At 36.0% G+C, this 23,961-nt stretch overlaps 1 protein-coding gene across 9 annotated transcripts in view; it reads right to left on the bottom strand.

The window, feature by feature from the left end:
* NAV3 (neuron navigator 3) overlaps nucleotides 1-23,961 on the bottom strand; it is a 510,531-nt gene that overhangs the window by 19,239 nt on the left and 467,331 nt on the right. For all 9 annotated transcript variants that reach the window (XM_088164978.1, XM_088164973.1, XM_088164974.1 and 6 more), the window contains 7 exons: nucleotides 20,141-20,164; nucleotides 17,819-17,896; nucleotides 9,503-9,586; nucleotides 7,784-7,895; nucleotides 6,379-6,500; nucleotides 4,392-4,564; nucleotides 1,939-2,092 (listed from right to left, as the gene is read on the bottom strand). In XM_088164978.1, the coding sequence (XP_088021104.1) occupies nucleotides 1,939-2,092; nucleotides 4,392-4,564; nucleotides 6,379-6,500; nucleotides 7,784-7,895; nucleotides 9,503-9,586; nucleotides 17,819-17,896; nucleotides 20,141-20,164 (747 nt within the window). The remainder of the gene's footprint in view (nucleotides 1-1,938; nucleotides 2,093-4,391; nucleotides 4,565-6,378; nucleotides 6,501-7,783; nucleotides 7,896-9,502; nucleotides 9,587-17,818; nucleotides 17,897-20,140; nucleotides 20,165-23,961) is intronic.

Below are 23,961 nucleotides of genomic sequence, written 5' to 3'. Positions count from 1 at the left end.
AGGGTGAGGAGAGGTGAAAGGGAATGGAGAAACAAGCATAACAGTAACAGAAGATAGTAGATGTGTGTATCAGTTTAGTCTAGGGTTCAAATCGGGAGCCACTCTGCAATTTATGCTGATTATTTACGCAGCTCTTACCAGTCTTCAATTCACCTTAGTTTTAGGTTTCTAAGATGCTTTAAATCTAAAAGTATTCATGTATCACTTCCACCAGTCCTATTTTTTCCCCTTACCAATCCTCATCAATCCTCTAAAATATCACAGCTTGGCAACTGCAAAGCAGCTGCCTGTTCTTTTGGGTGAACTTCAGAAATGGAGATTGCTAGTAACAGCATCTCAGCTAGTTGCCTCTGCCCAGATTTGAGAAAGTTGAGACTTTGGAGAACTGTGCCTACAGCAGACTCCTCCCTCTGCAATCAGATGATAAACCTTCAAATCCTTTTCTCCACCACTGCAATTAACTGTATTCTATTCCTCATAGTTCCTTAAAACCTTTCAGTGACTCGAGATCACTTATGTCTTACTTATGTCTGGACAAAAGAAACCATATTTAGGGACCAATTCTTGATAAGTCTTCCTCTAATTGAACTTCAGCCAAATATCCCACAGTAATGTTGGCACCTAGTGGTGTGAGCACCTGGGAGGATGGCAGGTACCATAGATGTTTAAAGATCTGGCTGAGACTGATACAGGCATTGTCTAAACAAAGAGGTCTAGAAAAGACATCAAGCACACCATTTCTGTACTTATGAAATCAGGTGCTATGGGAATCTACACAGAAATGCCTAAAGAAAGGTGCACCTGACCTAAGCACCCAACACACAGCAATTCAGCTGGCAAGACACTGGGCTTGATTGAGCTCAGCAAGTGTGGGTTCCCAGTGGCGTGACAAACATGGTCTTCCATGGAAGAATGCTAAACCCAAATGTCCTGTGCAGATGCAAATACTTGAGGCTGGTTCAAATGGTAAGAAGTGCCTATGCTCAAAGAACTGCATTTCACCTTCTGTACCTATCTCAGGGTAATTTTAGGATAGCTCTTTAGCCCTCACTACTACAGGACTAAAACTCGATTGACTACAACAGAAGATTCTCATGCAGCTCATTCCTAGACTTTTAAATGTAGCCAACCCTGTCTCAACCTGAATCCCCAACACATGGCCTTGATTCTCTTCCCCAAACACAGATTTACAGTGCCTTCAGGGATGATGTAGGTATCTTAGCTGCCATTCCAGAAGGGCCCAATTCTGCTGAAGGACAGCATGCTATACTCTATGTTATACTGTGTGGATATTATAGATACTTTTGAGCACCCACCATGATACTGGGCATTTGCACATAAGCAACAGAGTCGAGACCCATAAAGCTCTGTGCTCCACTGAAGAATGCTGCCATTCAGCTTCAGGAAAGGGAAAATCTTCTAATGAAAAATGTGTTCATGAAGGAATTGGAGCAGTGTAACAAAATATTGTAGCAACATTTTATGATGTTGGATACAGTAATTAGTTCAATTTTATGTTCTTTGCCTTGGCAAGCTGTAACTGAGTTAGGAATCAGAAATGATGAAAGAGTATGCACATAACACCCTGGCCCCTCCATGGCTCAAGGATTTAAAATGCTGTAGAAATCACTTTTTGATCTGCTTCTCTGTCATGTTGCTTACACCAGTCATAGGCTTGAGATAATAAATATCCTTTGGGCAGGGATTATGTCTTCGTCCATATCTCTTAAACACATTTTAGCTATTAATATATATGCTAAAAATGTCTTACTTATAAGATGAACACTTATCATACCCATCATTCAGAAGTACTGTCAATCCAGCAATTTACTTTGTATTGACAGTTTTTTGGTGCCTGAAATAAAGTACTGGGGAAGGAAATACACCAGTCATACCTTTGGTGTGCATCTCTGTTAGCATTTAAGCTACTGCACTGACCTGCATGCGGTTCATGGCTTCCCGGATCTGATCCAGATGGTGCGCAGAGCTCAGGGCTTCCAGACGAATATCTGTTAATTTTAGCTCCTTCTCCCTCAGCTCGCTTTTTAGCTGAAGAATAATTTCAGCCTCTGCCTCTGTGCACTCACAGATCCTAAAGAGGAGCAGGAAACAGGCAGGAGATTAAAGGAAGGTTGTCTCCCCAAAGCAGTGTCATTATTAAATATCAAAGAACAGAAAAATGCTTGCTGCTGGTGAAACCTATGAGTGAAGAAAAAAACTTATCAAAGAAACATGAAAATGATCAAATAGCAAATTAAAAAAGGAAAAAAAGCCCTCTCCAGAAGAAGTGATCATATTGTTTTATAGCTTTTTAGTTTAGCTCACTATGGTGAAAAACAAATTCTTAACTACTTTTCAGGTATCTTTTCTTGAGTGTGTATTATCCATTGATTTTAACTGGATTTTATACTCACATAATTTCTTTGATGCAAAGTTTATGATTTCTCCATGTAACAGTAATCAGAACTGAAGTGTGGCGATTAAACTGTACTGCTGGCATTTATTATTTGACAGGCATCAATATTTTTCTCTGATTTGAATATTGCACAGAGGGACAGTCCTTGAATTTATGGTCTAGAAGACTTCAATCTGTAATGGCTTTGATTTTTGATGGCTGATGTTTTGCCTATAGTCTGTCATTTTGTAATGTATGATGTATGAAATAATGTAGGTTGGTTTAGTTTTGTTTTTTTTCCCTTGAAGATTAGATTACCATGTGCTTATTTTTCATGAACACTTATCTTATGGGAAGAAACCATTACATTGTAAGAGAAGATTGAAACATGACTCACTCAGGGATCCACAGCTCTCATGTCAGACTGTTTTGTCTCTTTGTATCATCATCACCAGTGGAAAATAAAACACTGAATGAATTTTGGCTATATTGTTACACTAAGCAGTATTTCCAGTCAATTCAGTAAATGTTATTTGTTCTTTATTACTGTGACTATAAATAGTTAATATTGGCAGAAAAATCTCGATATGAAAAGTATTTCATGAAAATAAGTATTATTATTGCGATTATTACTGCTAATAGAAAAAAAAAAAAAAAAAAAGAAAAACAAAGGTCAGCATTTAATTGCCAGAATGCATGCAAATGCATTTTGGGAAAGAAGATGCAGCACTCTTCAGGTCAGCAGTTGGGTATACAACTCCATGCCCCACACTCAGTTTTACCGGGATCTATGCTTGTAGACCACACGACCGTTTTGCCTTTTCTTTGATGCCCAGACTAGAGAGGACCTGCACACACATGTATTAGACAGATGCAATTGGAAGAAAGTAAAGGTAATGGTTTAGAACACGAGACATGGTCAAGAAAACATATGAAGAAATCATAAGCTAAAGGAAGATGAAGAACTTCATGGCAAATAAAACATATGTCAAATAGTGGAAGAAAAATAATGAATATCATTCAAAGCATGCACAAGTTTTTAAAATGTGATTAAAATTTAATAAAGCAATACACTAGGATTTTTTTTCCCAAATATTATGTTACAGCTCTTTCTGTGATGTGTCCATACCTACCTATGCTAAGCAAATAAAATATGAAATTTTATTTCCATGCATATTCAATTTATTATTTAATAAAACAGTAACGAGACTAAAATTCCTTCAGTGCCTTAAGAAAGAGTAATTGTGACCTGATTAATCTCAATTAGAAGGAAAGTAAGGCTAGCATTAGTAGTAGGCATTTTTTTGGTTCGAAGAGGTAGATTTCCCCATATTAGAAAGAGATACAAGTTTAGCAGAATGAAAAAAAAAAAAAGCAGAGGAATATGAATAAGAGCTGGGAACTCTATAAGAACATAACAGATATTAAAAAGATATTGAAGAAATGGGACAGCTGTTGACTGATGTCTTGTTCTCAGACCTGAAACCTTAAGGGAGGTGATTTGAATAAGATATAAAAGTAAAATCCCACAAAAAATCCAAGATTATAAAAGAGGGGAAATAAATTAAAGATTATATACATTAGTAGCTACAAAGTAGATAAAGTAATAACAGGAGGAATGAGTATACTGTAAAAACTCATAGCCACCTGGAAAAAAAAAATTACATTTTTAGACTGTAATGAAACTTCAGCATTTGGCCTTTACAAAGTGGATACAATAGAGTTGCTAATGGTGCAGGGAGAGCACAACATAAGCTTTTGGAAGTTAGTATAGCTAGGTGATTTTGGATAAAGTCTGTGAAAAGAGGAAAGATTATGAATAAAGAGCTGCTGCAGAACCAGAATATAAATGGTGAAACTCAGGAGAAAGCTGGTAAATGGATGGAGCTCAGGATTAAAAGATCACAGCTGCTGACAATGGTTTCTGAAGTGCAAATGGCCCCACTGGAGGAGGTCTGTTTCCCAGCCCATCCCATTTGCCAAGAGAGACACTTACGCAGATGCTGACTGTGATGGCTTCATCGATGTTGCTGCACACTCTCCTGAGCTGTGGGGCAACTTAGGCGAGGAAGGAAGAGAGGAATCTGTCAGCTCTTCTATGTCTGAATGTGAGGAAGGAGGTTTCGTGGACTTTTTCTTTCCAAAGGCCTGTTTGAAAGAGCTTCTTAGCTGGAAAACAAATACAGAACAAGATTATTTTCCTCATCACAGCACTTTGTGTGCAGCTCATGTTTTGAAGAGTTAGTTTGCAGATGCCATCCTAGCCACTGCCTGAGGTCAGTATGCAGAAGCAAGGTATTAACATATGCAACTCAGTATCTCTAAAAACATGATACAATGCTTTGTTTTGACTTTATTAATCCAGCGCAATGCAAAAGTAATGCTATGGAAAAAGTGCAGGACGGAGTGGTACAGCTCTGGGGAGGGTGGTGGTGCTCATTTAAAGCCATTAAGCCCCAGTGGAATCCCATTCCTACGGCATTCCCTTCAAGGGGTGGCTTTAAATAACCACTTTGCATCCAGGTACAGGCAGAACTAAATGCCGAAATCAAAAGACAAGTCCAATTTACAGGGTTTGCCAATTTATTTTCCCCATTAAAACTTTGAATGGTCAAACTATGCAAATGCTATGATTTGGATCACAATCAGGAGGATCTAAGCTGGGACATGAGGTTTGCCTAGTTGTACTATTGAGAAGAATGTTAGCTGAAAGGTATATACTGTTTGCTGCAGTTTCCTTTAGAATGGTAAGATCTCTGAAAGTACAAGCATTTTCCCTCTAGAAGTTTGTATCCAGTATTGAAAAGGGACAGAATAGCCAAAGAGCCATTTATTTCAGAAGCCAGGATGACAAGAGTTTTGTCTGCAGTTAAAATTAACTAGCTCATTTCTTCACACCTTTGTCTAAATACAGAACTTACTCATCTTAAGAAAAATACAGGGTTTATTATCTTTTTCAGAAAATTGTTCTGATCAAAACTGTACGGAACACAATGACCAGCTGGTTCCTCTATGAAAAAAATGAGGACTTCAAACCCATTATTCTCATGGTATAATTGGAGAGTGGGGAGTGTGACCACTGATCTTAATGAGAAACAATATTTAAGTCCTTTCCAGTTCATGATGCCTGATGAGAAAGAAATGGATTTTGGCTACACTCCCCCTTTCTATAGCCTAAACTTTGAGATTAAAATGAATAAAGACAAACTGAGAAGACATAGAGGATAATCTGGTTTTAGAAGGTATAAAAGCCTACTGCCAAAATAAATAGCAATCATGCCAAGATAGGGTTTTTTATAGATACATGCCAACTTTTCCATGGTTTATATTCACCTCACTTCCTCTAGAGTTCACCTTGCAGAAACATGAAAGAGTGTGGAATTACAAATCAAGGGAATAAAGGCTCATCAGTAATTTAAAACAAATGTTTATGCAAATAATATTTTTAAAACAATAAAAACATATTTTCTGATTCTTTTAATGAAAGTATTTAATTAAATCTTTAGCAGTATGTGGTATTTGTATGTTCTGGTTGAGAAACATCTTAATTTCTTTAAACACCGTACTATTTTTAAGTGAGAATTCTTAACAGATTTATAATTCCTCCATAGCTGGGTAATATATTTGAGTCAAGCTTTTGAAGAAAACTCCAACTGAAGAAAAATCAAACAGGGTTTCAATGTGTCCCAGAGGTGGTTTTGGTCACAACAGCTATTTTAAATTGATGTTGTTGTTGTTTTTTTATTGTTGTTTTTGTTGCTCGTACTTTTGTTTTAATTACTCTGAGTTATGCAAACAAAACCCTGCTGATATTCAACAATTTTTCGTTTGCTGGTAGTGTCACAGTATGGATACACATGAATTTCTCAATATCCATCTGGCCCCACAAGAACATTGTAGATAAAATGGACCATTATGTTACTCAGACACTAGGAAATGACATAATAGCTAAAAGAGCAGGTTTAAACCTGCTGAGTACTCACCCAGTTTTTCTTTTTCTTTTTTTTGGAATCAGCATCATTACCACTACCAATACTTGAATGACTTGTAGCACTGTTGATACTGGAAACACTTTCTGAAGAATGTTGCCGCCTTATACGTAAATCTAAAGGAAAGAAGTTACTGTGAAATCTGTTTCTGTTTCAATATAATAATAATAATAATTCTTATATTTATGTAGCATCTGCCTCCTCAAAGGCAGTCTAAATGAACATAAATGGCATTGATGCTTGCAGTGGCTCAGATTCAAGCTGTTGAAGCCTGTGAGAAACCAGATAGAGACTGAGGGGGATGCATACAATTAATCCAACACTCAGGTGCTTCCCCAAACTAGGCTGTTTTTCCCCCGAAGGCAATGACCCTTCAAAGCAATGCATGCACCTCAATGCATGTATCCTCATAGCTGAGCACATGGATTACTTGACATATCAGTGCCACACGTATTACAGTTCTGAGGAGTGTAGGCACTACTCAACTTGTAGCAGCCCTAATCAGTGTTCAGATGCTACCTCCTAATGTACCATGATGGAAAGAAACAGTCAGGAGTTCATTAAAAATGAATGAAACAAAATAACCAGGAAGTGGAGAATATTAAAAATGGTTGGTGAGGCTTCTGAGTTTCAATTTCTTAGAAGTCTCTGATAACTATATCTTAATCACTGGAAATTATTCTTGCAGAACACGCCCACTAATACCAAGAGAAATTACTTTTTAGATTATTTTCTACTTCCTAGAAATTTGTTTTGCTGCACTCAAGTCATGCAGTGAAATGACCTTAAGGCAAACACCTAAATAATGACCTCTCTAATGGAAGATCAATAACAGTCTCAAAAACGAATACCATGATTATTTTTTTCAAGTAATTCCTTTGCTGTTGCTTATCAGCAGGCACTTTTGAAGTAAATATTGATCATGCAATACCTGCCTAGCTGCAATTAATCCGACATCTGGAATTTAAAACCTGCTTTCCTGCACTGATTTAGCACTTCATGAAGGAGCTGAGCTGTTGTCAGTCCACCTTTTATGAACGAGAACACCAAATTTACAAAGCTGCAACTTTGATTGGGTTCCCAAGCTATAATCATGTTATACTGTAAGACTTCACTTGTGTCTTCACACACTTCATTAGTCAATTGCAGGGACACAGTTAACTCTTGATCAATTCCTGGCCACCCAGCTCTAGGAAGATAAAGCTCCAGGAGCTTTGGTGGACAGGAAACTTGTGCAAGGTTTCCAGCTCTGGAAATACCACAAGTATGCCCACCATTTCCTTCAGAATGTGCTTTGCTTTGCAACAGAGTTCCCAAACAACAGAAAAGTAGTGACTTAGCTTTTTTTTTTTTCCTGGGGAGAAATTCCACATTTATTTTGATAATGACAAACCCGTACCTTTATGGGTATGATCAGGGCCATTCAAGGCTCCTTGAATAGCAGCTTGTGCAGCAGAATTCTGGGCTTTCAGCATTTCAATTGTTTCCCTTAGCTCTATAAGCTCAGATTCCTGTGGGAAGAACAAAGAGAGATCAAAATAATGGCAAAAGAACAATGTTTGTCTAAACTAGAAGAAAAAATTACAAGAGAAGAGTGTTCAAATTAATGATCATAGGACTGCTTGGGTGAACATAAGGGCAACAATAAAAAGAACGCATACTTTCTCCCCAAAGATATTAAAGTTAACTAACATATTCTTTTTAATTTCTTCTACATAAAGCAATAATGCTATTTTTAAGAAGAAAACATTTTAAATAAGGAGTAATCTAAAAAGGATCTCAATCGGCTATTTAATATAAAATTAAGAAAAGTTCAATGACTTTATTGCAAAAGACAATGAAAACATTTGAAGTACATCCTTTAATATGTGAGCCTATTGTTTAATGGATGAATTCAAAAGACTTAATTTATTAAATACTAATTTAATTAAAAACCCCCTGTTCAATATAAATTGTCCTGCAAGTTGAAGTAAAATTACTCCACTTGAATGCAGGAAGTTCTGTATTAGAATGCATAGCTGATTTTTGTTAAAAAATATCTTTTATTATTGCTTTCATAAGCAATATTTCATTTATTACTCCCTGTTCTTCCAGTCTGTACTTATACAATTAAGGTTAAAGGAATTTAAACCTAACAATAGAGAAAAGAAGGAAAATAATAAATTCTAAATCTTTTGGGAAAGATTTGAAGATGATCTGTCTTAATGTCACTGCTTAACCCCTTCTCAAAATAAAACCTTCTGATGGAATTATACTTTAGGAAATGTTAAAAGTTTTGGTTTTTAGAAAATTCCATTGTGATTGTGATCTTTTTTCTTTCCCTCACATAAGATGAAACAAAAGCAAGCAATACAAATATTTTCTATCCAGTTCACAATGAGTCTTGCCACATTTCATCTGTTGGTGCTGAAGCAGACTATGAAATGTTATTTTTGTAGACAGTTACAGACTCCAGTGGTGACTAGCAGCTCACAGATAAAGTTTCGTTCACAGTTTGGCTCAAGGAGGCTTTTCTCTTCATAGGACATGGTTCAAAATTCATAAGGGTAAACGGTTGCAGAAGTTCAATCCTGGAAGGTGCTAAGCAGCCTCTTAATCCTGAGTTTGGTAAAAGGACTTAAATAAAATTTCTTTCTATCAGGTTACAGTTTTTTTTCCCCCATTAGACAAAACTGTTTACTTATGATAGGATGCCTAACCTTCATTAACCTGCTCAACGGAGCTCTTTGTCTCTACTTAAACTTCTTTGTTTCCTGTAATTCTATTATTCTGGTGATGGGAGGCTGGAATGAAGCTCTGCAGCAGCTTCTGATAAATTGTTGTTACAGGATCTTTCAGTATGGAGTAAAGGTGAAGTCACACATTTTAATTCAATTCTGGAAACGAAAGATTTTATCTTCAAACTATTTTATGTCACTATCTGTGTAAACCTGATGCTGCATAGTTTTCTAAAGATGCTGCTGGACATTCATGAAAATTTGATTGCAGCACCCATTAAAGAAAAATCTTTCTTATTGTCACAGATGTCCCTGTTTCCTTTAAGTGTTTTTTAAAATAAAACTCTAACATAATTTGCTGCCTGTTTTCTGCATTGAAGCATCTGCTTTGATAAACCTACCTTTTGTTCGGCTGTCATTGTTAGACTTTGCAATCGGCCTGTCATATTTCCCAAGCTTTTTTCGAAAGCTGCTACTAGATGAGCCTGTGAAAGAAAGACAGCATTTGTCATTATAATAAGGCAATTTTCCCAGATCTATTTGATTTTTTAAAGTATGTTTTTCCTGCAAGTACATTTTCTCCAGCTCTTTAATATTAGTTTAAACTCAGACTGAGCTAAGTTGGATAGATGAATCAGCCAAATGAACCCAGCGTTCCTCAGGCTTCTTTAGCCTCCAATGAAATTAGCTCAGGTATCTCTGCCTGGAAATGAATTATGGATTTAATGTTCAGCTTTAAGTTTACTGATATATTGGGCAAAAGTAGTCTGCTCCCAAAGAGAAGTCCAGGAGCAATTATTTTCAATTACTGGACACTTCAAAACAGGAATTCAACTACTTTATCTTGAAAAGCAAATTTTAACTTCACAAATAGAACACTTCAGAAAAAAAAAACCAAACAGGCCTCAAACAAAAAATATCACAGTTACTCTTATAAAATGTCATTGCTTAGTCTATTAATATTATATTGATGCCTGTTTGTGTATAATTTTTTAAAATAGAAATATTTTTAAATATTATAAATATTTAAATAAACGTTTATAATATGTGCAAATACATATATAAAATAAAATCTTGAATACTGGAAGTCGTACTTCTCAATACGAAAGGCAATAAAATTGAAACAGATCAAAAGATTTAAAAACACTCTTCTTTTTCTTTTTCAACAACCAGCACCTTGCATTGCATGCAAGCTAAATTTATACAAATAGTATTTAATCAGATCTAACTGGCATTGAGCTGTGTAGGCAAAGAAGAGCAAGTGGTCATAAAAATCCCAATATGCTAAGCCATCTTGTACAGCCAAGGGAAAATATAAGTTTAATTTTTAAGGAAGTCCATATAATTCCATCCATTTCTCTCCCAACATCAAATAGTAAAAGCATAAGGAAATGCTTATTTTCTCATTACCATCTCAAAAGTGGTAACAGACAAGGTCTCCCCAAACATTGGCACTTGCAAATATAACTCAAACCCACCATATTTATATGCACATATGGATTAACTGAGTTTCCTCACTGAGGAAATTTAGTTTTTATTATAGCAGTGCAGGCACACACAGTGCCTGGCAAATTTTTCAGTTGCAGATTTGCATGCTTTTACAAGCATAATTGAAATTGCCTGAATGTATGTGGTTGTACTGAATCCGAGGTATAATCAGAAAAGACATGGTCCAAAAAGGATTTTGCTCTGCATTTTAGGAGAGGGAAAAGAGCTTCTTGCCCCCTTGCTCTGTATATTATCCCTCAAATAGAAGATTATCATATACACCATAGTGGGCTTCTTCTGCATGTCTGCTTCAGGGCTGTTATACTGATGAGTGACTTTTGTGTTTTGTAAATAATTTTGGATTGCTATAAATATTTAGGTATCTTGAAAGCACCTTATTTTATTCTTATTAAACTTGCTAAAAGTTTACTCCTTGTAAACTACACTATTAATATACTTAGAAATACTTAATTATTTATGGATATAGTGGTCAATCTACCTGCTTTCTGCATCTGCAGGGATATCTTGGGGATAATCCTTGTGGTAAACGACACACATCACGAGGAATAACTCCAGATAAACATGAGACTAGATAAATAGGCAATCTCTTAAAGATTAATTAGAAATTGTATATATTCCTATTTTAACGTTTATAACTTAGGTTAAAATCTTGAAGTTATAATCTTTGATAAAATGAACCTGGAAACCTGTAAATAAATGCTACAGCCTTTGGTTGTTTTTACTACTCTATTCCTCTGAGAAAGTAAAAGTAACTGGTTTTGAAACGTACTTTTAACTATTTTAATTAGCTACCTGTTAAAAAAAATCCAGACTAATCTATGGTGTTTTATTTCCAAAGACGATGACCACAGACCTAGAACACTATCAGAGATAAAATAGATGCACTACAACAGAATTTCAGCCAAATGTCTCTTCATTACTTTTGTTTAACAGGAAATTAATGGAGCTCACTGTTCCCTGCCCCATAAAAAATACATGGCTTGGATGATGGCCCATGGTTCTGCTTTACTCTGAGAATTACAGGGGGGACCGAGAGCTTGAAAGAGGAATAATTTGTTTAATTATGCATTGCTTTTGTCCTTTTCCAGCAATTAGACTGTAATAACCACAGTACTTTGGTACCAAACTATGCATACTTGTGCAAAGCATTTTTCTATTCCATAGATGCAACTTCATCCTGTATTGCACGTGAACAGAGAACAAAGAACTTTCAGGAAAAATTAAGTACAAAAAAGCAGGATTAAAAATGTCATCAAAAGTCGCTGAAACTTATTTTCTGACAGCCTTTAGAGAAAGACAGCCATGTCACAAGGATTCTTACTAAAATTCAGCCAGTGACAAAGTACATTACTTTCTTGGAATATTATCCCAAACGTTTTGCATCATAAATGTAATTGGATCAAGATGATGCATTTTTCCTAATTCATTTCAAATAAAGACTATTAGGTCTTGACTTGCTAATAATAAATAAATGTAATTCAAAGTCCCATTGACCAAAAACTATTCAAGAAAATAACCTTTTAATTGCATTGTTCGTTACTTTAAATGTTTATTACAAGACAGCAGACTCTTCTACTGAAGTATTAATTTTACATTCAGAGTAATAAAGTGTTCTGTCTTTCTCCATGGTAACTAACATTCATTTATTCAGCTGTCTAGGGAGCTCCTACTTGAAAACTTAAGCAGATTTTGCCAATGGAAATACTATACAACAAAATAAGAAAATTTAGTTTGAAAAAGGCTAAATTATCAGTATACTTATTTGTGTCTTGAAGTATACATAAAACATATGTATATGCATATATTCCCATTTGAGATCAAGCTTCGCATTTAAACAGTTAAATGCAGAAAAATTCATAAAACAATTAAAGGAAAGAGAAAGTATCTGTCTTTAATAACATTCATCAGAAATTTAAAATTCTAATTAGAAACTTTTTGTGCACTTAAAAATTTGGTAATTTATTTTGATTGGATTGTTAATCCTCAATTTCTGAGGATGGTTTAATTTATCTAAAAGTTTCCATTCTTTCATCCCTGTAAAAATATTTAGGAATTATTTTGTTTGTTCTTTTTAGGATACAGTCAGTCTCTCACACTTTAGAAGTCTCTGTGTTGGTTTTAGTAGTTTCATTCTTGGCGTACAGACATCATTGAAATACTTCAAAGAGTAGCCTGAATATTACATGTGCTTTATATAATGCTCAATCTAAAATAAAAAAAATTGTCTTCACAATTAAATTCAGTATTTGTACTTGAAAAAAGACATCCTGGAATTAGAGTTAAGTAACTGGGCCGTACTTGAAGTATGACTGCAGCAAAATATATCCATCATTAACATGATACACATATTAGATACAGAGATGTACAGCTCTTAATCTGCAGATGTCCTTCATGTATGAATTAATTTTGACTTCTATTAACATGTGAAATGCCCACTGGAAATAGTCAAAGAGATGTATGCTTAGGGAGTGACTTCAGTGCTAAGATGACAGATTTGATTTTAAACATTTCCTTAGCAAACTATCCCAGCCAGACAAACCCCAAACACCTCAGCTCTCATCTTTACAGCCTATCCTGAGCATGACATTCACATACGAAACATCTGTCTTCCAACACACTTTGGGATTTGACCTGTGGCATTCAGATTTATAAAACAAAGGTAAATAAATAAAGTTCCTCCCACCTGACATGGCTGAATGAAAGGAGGTGTGAAAGGCCAGAAGAGATCGGGCTGATTGCAAGCAGCAACTGCACATCTGGTGACCTTTTCTGTTTGCTGCCTGCTAGCATCTTGCTGCTTGGCTGTCGGGTAGTGGTTCAGAGCTGGCCAAACAACAGCATTGGCCAGCAAACCCCCTCTGCTTTCTACTGGCATCCTGGCTCCACTACAGCTTGCAAGCATGCACCTTTCAGCTTTCTACAGTACAAAGCACTGATCAAAGTCCCTCTGAACAGGCTGGGTCAGGCTGCTCACTGGAATTTGAGCCCTTGTCAGTCACACACGGAGTCTGCTGGTTGGACATTTTCTGCACTGAAAACAAGCCCTTTCTGAATTAATATTGAGATTTAGCCTTTAGCCACACTGAGACAGATGCCAGGGGTAAAGCGAGAATCTCAGAGAAAATCTGTAAATTAAGCATACAAACGACAGCTGGACCCAGCTTGAATTTAATCACATGCAGGCAAAATACTTTGGCACTTTGGGGTTAATCAAAAGAAATAAACTGCTGAAGTCAAGCATAGTACTTGAGTCCAGCCAACGAAACCTGAACAACAAATGAAACCAAATAAGAAAAATTTTATCAGAGTTTTCAATAATGCCTGAGAAATGCTGTAACTTCCAATTGACGGATTTTGGTATAAAATAATGTATCAAGCAAAGGCTTAATCAAATAGGTCAAGTTTCAAACTGCCAGTCTTTTAGTGATTTATGTACTAATGTCACGAATAGTCTTCTGTGAAGAAGCAAAGAAAGGCACAAATAGTGTTGAAATGAGCTGAATAAAATGCTCTTTTTTCACTCGTGTATAATACTTTTGCTCAGTTCTACAAAGGGAAATAACAACAAATTCACATCGAGATGAACTACGAAGGAACAAGATTTGTGGCTATCAACAACTTGCTTCTTCAGACCACAGCAAAGCAAAAAGGGCTGTCTGTTTTCAGACAGTGAAGGTATGGAAATTAGAAGGATCTTAGGATTAACACTAAAGACTAACTCAGATGAATGCATTTGCAGCAAAAGCATCAGAAAGGACAGAGCATTTTTCTGGTTAGCAAAGGCACCACAAAAGACACTCTGTTCATACATTTCTCTGTCTGCCAGAGACAGATGTATTGACAAAGACAGGCAATGATCAAACTTTTCTGAATTAAGCTTAATGTTTGTTCAATTTTTAGCCTTACTGATGAGTAAATGTGACCCAAAATGAGGGTCGCAGTAGTATTATCCATGTAGATATTTGATTTCTTCTCTGAGAATAAATTCCAGATTTTGTGATGAGGAATATTTCTCCTTTAAAAGGCAGTGACTGGTGAAATATGTCTGTTAGTCTACAAAATAAATGATAAAGGAATACATGCAAGGAATGCATTGCTAAGGCAGACAAGTTCATGAAATTTAGAAAGCCATCTGGGTTTTCCATAAGTTTGCCAAGTTAAATAAATTGTTGTTTAATAACTCTCATAATTTTTAGGAAAAGAACTTAATAACTGGCATTTAAACATCAATTCTGAAAGTAGACTAAATTTCAGTGGTTCTACCACAATTAAATAGTTGAATATATTCTCTGCTTTCAAGCTGGATTTTATTTCTGATGTTTAAGAGATATTTTGTAGAATTTCTTCTCATAAAGTGCTTGAAGGATTGACAGAAGGACATTTAAAACATTTAAGCAGTCTCTTTTGATTGTTTGGATTTATGTGGAAGTGTTTTTTAAATACCTTACAAGTTCTGTACCAGAAAAGCAGAGAACAAATTCAGTACCAGGTTTATTGTGAAATACTTTTCAGTTTTTTGGTTTTCTAAAGTATGTATCTCATGAAAGCATCCTGACAAAAATATTTACTCCCAATGTCCAGTAATATCTTCTTTTAAGATGGTATTCATTGTGAATATAATTTTGATCATGCCTGGAGATTTTGAAGCCTCTAAGTTTCATGCTCCTGAAAAATTCAATTTTGAAGGAATTTCTACATGTTGGGGATTTGGCAAGGGGAAAGATTTCTCTTGTATCATTTAAAAAATGCATGTGCAAAATGGATCAGCCTTAGGGTTGCTTATAGGTTTAGAGTTTAAAGAATATCTCCATGGAGATGGATTAGAAGGTGTTTAACAGTCAAAAGAACATTACTAAATTAACCAAATGTGGTACTTCTGGATAGGAAAAACAGATATCTGTGCATTTATTTTAGCTATCCTATTGAAAATATTGTCCTTACAGTTAGATCAGTAGAAAAGCATTCTTGCTATCTGTTCAGAAGCCCAGAGGCAGTATATAGGAACAAATTTCCAACAATCCAATCTGATTTATACAGATCAAATTTATTTTCTTACCCATGCAGCTGATTTAGTTTGAGTGAAAACCAAGCCAAAATACCCATTTTTAACTTGACTCAGTTTCTTTGAATTATGGATCGGATCTGATTAAAACTTGGAGCTGGCTTTGACAATTTGTCTAGAATAAATAATGTTTAATGATTAAAAATCATCCTGTACAGTGTTTATTTAATAGAAACACATAGTGGCCAGAGGTATATGAAGGACTTCCAAATAAGACTGAGGAGAGATAGGACACAGTTTGTCCAAACTAACAAAACAACAGCTTCATTTCCTCAGCTGCAGAGAATGCTTTGACACCCTCACCTTACTGCACTTGTTGCTGTGTTATAGACTACAGCATTTCTGGGTTGACTGAAAAGTAATGGAGACTAAGTAATCTTTCAGCTCTCCCTTTCAACACAGCAGTTAGAAAGAATATGCTGGTTTTCTGTTCTGAGTCAGTGGAAGGAGAGAAGGGAAAATTGTTTATCTGCCTGCAGAGTAAACAGAAGAGTGGTACCAGGGCCTGAGTTATCACCTGGAACAGGCACTAAACACTAGCCCACCAAAGGCAAACAATTTAGTTTTAGTGATATGACACCTCTGTTTACAATCATGAAAAGATTTGGGTTGAAAGGGACTTTTAATGATCATCTAGTCCAACTTCTGACTGTGGGAAGACACATCTTTCATTAAATCAGGGGCTTGCTGGAATCAAGATAACTCCACTGGATAACACCAGGGCACTCAGAGTGGATGTGAGCACGTCTGTGTTTTTGCTGTGTCACAAGCCCAGCCAGGGATCACCTCCCTGTGCTCCTTGCTTCCATGCAGAGCTGCTGCACCTCTGCATTTGTGGTTGAAAAAAAAGTGTCCTACAGAGAACAATACACTCACTAGAAAACACAACCACCCAAAGCATGCTAATTTAGCTCTTCTGACCTCTAAGTGTGAGTTTTAGTTTCTTGCTCTCAGGATAGGTGAATGAAGAACTGCCCAAACTGGTAAAGATGAAGGTCAGTGTCTAAAACGTGTGAGTGAAGGAACCCCATACCCAATATAGATATGCTGGCTATTCCAGCTATACATTCTCCAATGAATAACCCAACTCGGAATCCAGATTTTGAATTTACAAACATCTCAGTGTCCCACATCATCTGATCCACTAGTTCATTCTCAGGACTCAGAGGAGTCTGGCAACCTACACTGCTACAGATGTACAAATACCCACAGGTGCTCTGCAGCCATCTGAACGGAGAAGAAAGTGTTAAGCATAGCTCTTCCACATTTTCATGTGTAGAAGTCACACATGAACGAGCAGCCTTCACAGAGCTAGAGATTGTTTTCTCACAACATGAAATAACTTCTTTAAAATCAGGAGTATTTATAAATCTAAACATTCAGGACACCTACACTTCAAAGAAAGGCACTCTATGGGTTGCCCAAGATATCAGGAAACTGCTTTCTTGAACTGCAAAATTATATATTCTTCTAACAGCATCTCAGATTTTCCTCACAGTAGTAACAATAATTATACCATGAATTGCATTTAAAAGTCACAGTACTAAATTGTTCAGTAATTTCACTTGAAACCACAGTGACCAGATAGGATTGTAGCTCACATTCTATATCTGGCATTATTTTAAGAAAACAGTTCTATAACTCATATTATCAATGTATGTGAATCGGAAGGAACACCAGGAAGCTCTCTGTGAAATAGCTCAGTTTTAATTAGTTATATATAAGCACTGTTTTTGTAGCATATAAATTCTATATACATTTGTACACTGAGTTTCCCTTCACACCTGACTGCATTTTGCAGGATTTGTCATTTTGAAATGAAATTCTAATGAATTCTATTAGAATATGGAAATCATGCCTTTCTTTGGTTGTGTCTCCCTAATTTTGGCCTTTTTCATAATTGATTCTGAGAAAAGGGTGAAACTGAACAGGATAGGACTGTCACATTCAAAGTGTGGAAATTCTCCATTTCCACTGTCTACTTTCCATTTCCACAAGATTTCTTCTACTTGAAGCTGGGGCAATACGAATTTTAATGAAATCATTAACTTGGAAAAAAAAACCTCAAATAAATAAATGTGTTGGGTAAGAGTTATTGGTAATGTATTTGTTGATACTACTTATCATCAAAAACAAAAATACTTACGTTTGCTGAAAGCTGAGAAGTAAGGGTGGCAACTTTCTCTTGTGATGCAACCAACTCTCTCCGTAGTTTCTGAATTTGCTAGAGAAACAACAGACTGCTGTCAGTATTTCATCTATTTTTCTGTTGTGGTTGTTTGTATGCTTTATTGAGAGATCACCAAGAGGTTTACAATATTTAACTTCAGATTTTAATCTCAGAACTATCCAGAAATATAAATTATTAAATATTAAATGTTGTCCCTTAGTATTGCTCCAACTGTTTTCTAGCACGCAAACAGTCAGTGCATGATCCAGAGTTCCAGTTAAGGGAGCACGTTTGGGCAAATGCTTAATTACTTTGTATGTACTATCCTCTTTTGCAAGGAAAATGTCATGGGATTTACCAAATCCCAAATTTTTAGTGCAATCAAGGAGACCCATGTGGCCTGAGGTTTTGAAACATGAGTGCATTTGGGTGAGGTTTGCTGTGCCTGACTGTAGAATGCAACCAAAGAGGTCTGCATTAGAGTAAGATAACTTGAAAAATGTACTCTCATGCTGCCTGGCACGAAGAAGGCTTTGATGGCTACCTCAGACACAATTTTTTTGTTTAGGGATGTCTAAAATTAGATGAGGTAAAGTAGTATTTTTTTTCTCTAACCCATGCTTCCTACAGTCCCTGAAATTCAAACAATGCAACCTCTTTAAACAGTATATAGTATTCAAAAACTTGCTTGCCAACTTAAAAAAAAAAAGTAGCTTTAAATGTGCTTTTTGACATGAAAATAAACTCAAGGCTCCTTTATCCTTTAATGAAAAACAGAATCATTAAAAATATCTGTTTCCATGTCAGCTAGGGTAGATACCTAGCATGAAGCTTGCACATCATTTTAAGCTCATTTAACCCTATTTGAAATCTTACAGGGACTTCTGGGCATTGTATTGAAATCAAGCAGAACATGGAGTTTCACTTTGAAGAGCCTTTCATATTCAGACAAACTATTCCAGACTAGAGAGGTAAAATGGGTAAAACCAACCTAGGAAAGGGAACAGGTAACGGTCACTAGTAAAGACTATTACAGTTCTTTAGTTTTATGACTCCCATGAAAAGCAACCAGGAATATTGCACAAGCAACATTAACATGTTCCTGTACAACACAAAAATAGCTCAGTCATTTACACTAGCTCAGTGCAACAGGGGCAGATTATGGAGATGTTCTCTATCCTGGACTGACCCTTTAATTTTTCCAAGTTTTCTCTTTGGTTTTTAAATTAAATTATTTGACATTCCAGCTTAAGCTACACTTTCATCATGTTCTTGCAAATTCACAAAGGTAGATCTCATGAAGTACTGCTCATAAGAGTATCTCAATCAGACCCAGATTCTGAGAAAACATCACGTAGAAACACATAGGAAAGAAATGTTGTTTAATCTCTATGTAGAGCCCTACATAAAAGCAATAAAATGAGGAATTGTAATTTGCACTACTGAGCTATGGCATGCCTCATTAGCTCCTTTGTTTTAACTTTAAGACATATGAGCTTAGACAAAATGATATTGAAATATACTGCAGCAAGGAGGGAAGGATATGTTTATTTGTTCAATTTCCTCAAAATATCTTTTTGTTGACTTTTTCTTTGATTAGAATAGTAAAAATAGGAGCAGCATAAATGCAGGAGTTGAAAGGCATGCAGCTCTGTGAAGTGGAAATGCACCCCTCGGTGCTGTATTTTATTGCTGCTACTCTTTGGTGCCCTTTTAATACAACCAGGACTTCATTTTGAGCAAGGCTGTAATTGTATCCAGCTGCTGACCCAGGCTTGTCTCCCATTCTTATACACTGTGAGGAGAAAGAAGCTATTTTCCACGTCAAATTTGATTTATATCTGAAATCAATCTGCATTGCTCTAAAATCCATCAAAGTGGTCAGTTTCAGAAATTTAATATAATGCAAAATGTGAGGGAGAGAAGTTCAAAGCGATCATTTGAAGTGTTTTTCCTCCTGAAAGGCAGCACCTTACCTTGAATTGCACAATTCCTTAGATCCTGCACAGAGAGGTATTAAGTCTGAAATCAGACCTATCTCAACTCCTCCACTCAACTGCCATCTTTTTCATCTTTTCAGAATGACAGTCAGGAGGCTTTGTTCAGCACAATGCTAAGAAAACACCTTCTAGTACACTGAAAGCTGCACTAGGTTTTCACCAATACCTAAAATGTGATGCAAAGACACAGGGTGCATTTTTCCCCACCAACTATGCAGTTTAGCTAAAGCAGGTAAACAATAAACTATGAAATAATGTAAGGCAATACAGAAGTATAAATATGAAGAAAAGTTCTTACCTCTGAATGTGCCTTTTCTTCTGCCTGGAAGAAAACAAAGAAGAAATGGCTTAGAATCACTGTGCAACATAATTGTGGTAATAGAACATAAAAGCCAGCTACACTGAAGTGAAATTAATAGCTTCACACACCCATTACATTTAAGAAAGATATCCAGTAAAAACAAAAAATGAAACTCTTTTCAACTTGCTGGGCAAAGCTCCAGCTGAAACCCCAAAGAACTTGCCAGCATACTGACAAAATGAAATGGTGGGGAAAGGGAGAGCAGGACCAGAACTGTAGAAACTGCAGCTACATTTCTAAGATACAAACAAAAATTTACTATGCTCTCACTGAATGGACCTTAGTCTGACACAGAAAACGTTTGTGTTGCAATAATTATTAGGGCTCCTGGATTTATATTTGTTTTACTGCATACAAAGAAATATTCCTAATAAGATAATAAGTAATCCCTGATAAGAGAAGTTGACAGCATATCTGCAAAACATACATTGGGAAAGGTGAGGGGAACTTGCAATTTAATGTGATTTCTTCCATACAGAGTACTGAACAGAATATTAAGGGCTATCAAGTCATGTTAAAATTTTCAACTAAACTTGCCAATATTATTTAATAATTTAGGTATTTTCCATATTGCAACGTATTATGTCATATATTGAAGTTTTTTAATCAGTAGCCTTTTTCAAGAAGTTAAGAAACTAAACCACTTCAAAGCAAACATTTGAAAGTCATTCAGTTTCTAAGCATTGGATTAGTCCTTGTCAGGAGACATTTGGTGGACGGATAAATCTTGCTTCAGTAGGATTCTAATGGAAAAGAATGGCATGCCATGAGAAAGGAACCCTTTCATAACATAAAATAGGAACCAGTTAATGTACTGGAAATCAATCCCCCCATGGTCTGAAGGGGCCCACTTTCAGAGAAGCAGTCTACATTATCTGGAAGAGAAGTAAGCAGTGAAAGGAAAATGTAGGTAGAGGAATTATCTATAAATAACACTAGAAACACTAAGAAAACCCAAGGTAAGAGTTCAGAAGATTCTCTGGCACAGAACTGTTTTACTCTGTGTTATTACGAATTAGTATAGCTGACTTTGGGCCTGTATTAGGCCTTAATTTTGGACTGTCAGGATTTTAATTATTTATAATAGAAATGGGTTTTTTGCTTTATCTTGTGTGAGGGGACAAGACTTCTGGAAAATGCCTCTTTTCATACATGCTTATTTGTTAGCAGTCACTAAACAGACTGTGATGCTATGATATTTACCTTGGCAACACTTAGAAGTGCTTTTAGCTGAAACTACTCTAATACGTGACACATCACTATATGAGGTTGATTTAGTATAATGAATTCTTTTCTGCACCGATGTGATACACATACTGTAACACACTGTCTGATCTACATTTGCAAAAAGGAGATCTGCCTACAGAAAAAAAATTATATTCTATTCCCATTATTGTTACATGAAATATATAGTGCATGGAGTCACAAAGGGACTGAGATGATGATGTCCTCTTATGATTTCTTCTGTGACAAAAAAAACCCCAAAAAATTAGGTTTGGTGACCTTTTCCCAAAACTGCCATGTGAGGACAAGGTATTTATCCTTGGACCACCAAACCTGGTGAAGGCATTGCTACAAGTTCTTGCCAGATAACTCCCTGAATGCACAAGGAAGTGTTGCCTCTCCCTGAACACAGAGAGGTGGCTCCTGCAATTCAGATTTTGTGGGCAGTGAAGGAAGTAAATGAAAGAAAGACCGGGATTGTGGACATACTATCAGCTTAGAAAATAGAATCTGACAACCAAATGCATGTGAGCAGTTTTTACTTAAGTTCATGCTCACACCATTGTAACCCAGGATTCAGCCATTGTTCCAATAGGCTCTAAAAGGAAAAAACTTTTTCTCACTCTACTTCTCTATCATATGCATGCATCCCATCCTTGCAAGGATTATTTTTTTCTTTTTTCGAAGTCTCAGAAGATTAAGGTACAAATAACATGTCCTTACAAAACTCCTCTGAGCATGGCTTAGTGCAATCAATGAAACTGAGAGAGTCAAAGTGTAGCTAATGCTGAGAGCCAGTGTGAGAAATTGGCAATTAACTAAATATGTGAAAATTTAAGTGCTTCACCTACTGAGCAGGAGGTGATTGAAACAGGAGACAACCCATAACAATTTTTTCAATTGCTCATAGGGTTTAATGTATTCACTGCCAACATTGAATCAGTTTACCACATCTGCTTACATGGTATGTTTTTCTGTGAAACAAAATGGACGTCTCTGTACATGCATATCTCTATAAGCTACATTTCCAGTCTGTGCAAGTTAAGTCCTGAAAACCCAAATGCAAGTCAAGAAGAAAGCCAATATATACAGAAAATAGTAGTGAGTGCAGAACTTCTGTGTCATTGGACTCATTCAATGGCAGAAAATAATGAAAAGTCTCTTCTGAATCTCATGTTCTAATTCTCAAAGAAACAATCTTCAGAGAAAAACTTGAAGATTTTCAGCTATCCTCTGGTAATTATACATGAAGGTCTAGATCTTCATTTAGTATTTTGTCTGAATTTCTCCAGTGATTAAGTCACAAAAACCACTATCACTAAGGCTTAAGATAATGCTTGAGAAATCTGATCAATACATTTAATTGAGATAAACGTGTGAAGCTATTCCATTGCTCTCTTCACTCAGCTGATGTGATACTGAGTGTTAAACTTTTCATGTTTCTATACTCCACTTGTGCATCATCTTTTGATTAATTGATGAAAAGTTTAAACTATTTTCACAGGGGGCTCAAGCAATTCAAGAAATTCAGATCAAAAATCCTCTCTAAAGTAAATCCTAGTAATTTTTTCATACCAATTTCGTTCTGGCCCTTTTCAGATTTTTCTGCAGCTTCCATTATCTTGCCTACATAATCAATTACTTAAGGAGTGGGGTTCAGCTGCGAAGTGAATTCACAGTCAGAGGATATTTATTGTATGAAAATGGGTAAACAGTTTAAAATTTATTTTGCAGGAAAAATACATTTTTATTATCATGGGGTTTAGTTAATATTTCCAAGATACTCTGTTGAAATATAACAGGTTATATAAATAGTAAGTATTTGTAAATTCTTGCTACATTACATAACATCAGAGCACAGATATTTCAGAGTTTCTCACTTACTAGGTGTTGAAAGCATCCTGTTCCACTTTATAACTTGATTTTTCCATCTATCAGTTTCATAACATTCTTCTAAAATTTGACATCAAAGCTTGAATTATGATTTTTGACATACCTTCCCATGCAAACTGATTGTAGTGTCTCACAGACAGGGAAATAGTTCTAAAGAATTTTTTCTACCATCAAAACATAAGTGAGAAGCTTGACTCTGCATGTTAGTCATGCCTCATGTGTAGCCAGTCTGTATATACACTCTACACCTCCCACTTTCACCTCCCCTTTCCCATTTCCAAATAATCCAGGACTGGTCTGGACTGGAATGACTTGCAACTTGCATTTTAAGGCCTGTAAAAACCTAAGGCATGCTTACTTGATGTTTTAGATATGCCCTTGTATAAACCTTTTTATGATAAAACAGAACTAGGAGAGGCACCATTGTGCAGGGATACAACACATTTTTCAAGCTAACATGAGTTTAGCACTGAGACAGAGCTACCATGTGGTACAAATGCACCAAAAACTGCATGAGCTTGGTATTCCTAGGCAACAACTAGTGCTGGGTGTGCATCTCTGGAATGTCAGCTGACACTATTCAACACCTGGACATATGGAGAGGACACACACTATTCATGAATGCATGGGATGAAAGCAGG

The sequence above is a fragment of the Sturnus vulgaris genome, chromosome 5 (assembly GCF_052056855.1).
Source record: "Sturnus vulgaris isolate bStuVul1 chromosome 5, bStuVul1.hap1, whole genome shotgun sequence".
NCBI lineage: Eukaryota > Metazoa > Chordata > Aves > Passeriformes > Sturnidae > Sturnus > Sturnus vulgaris.
This window is presented reverse-complemented; position numbering and strand designations above follow the sequence as displayed.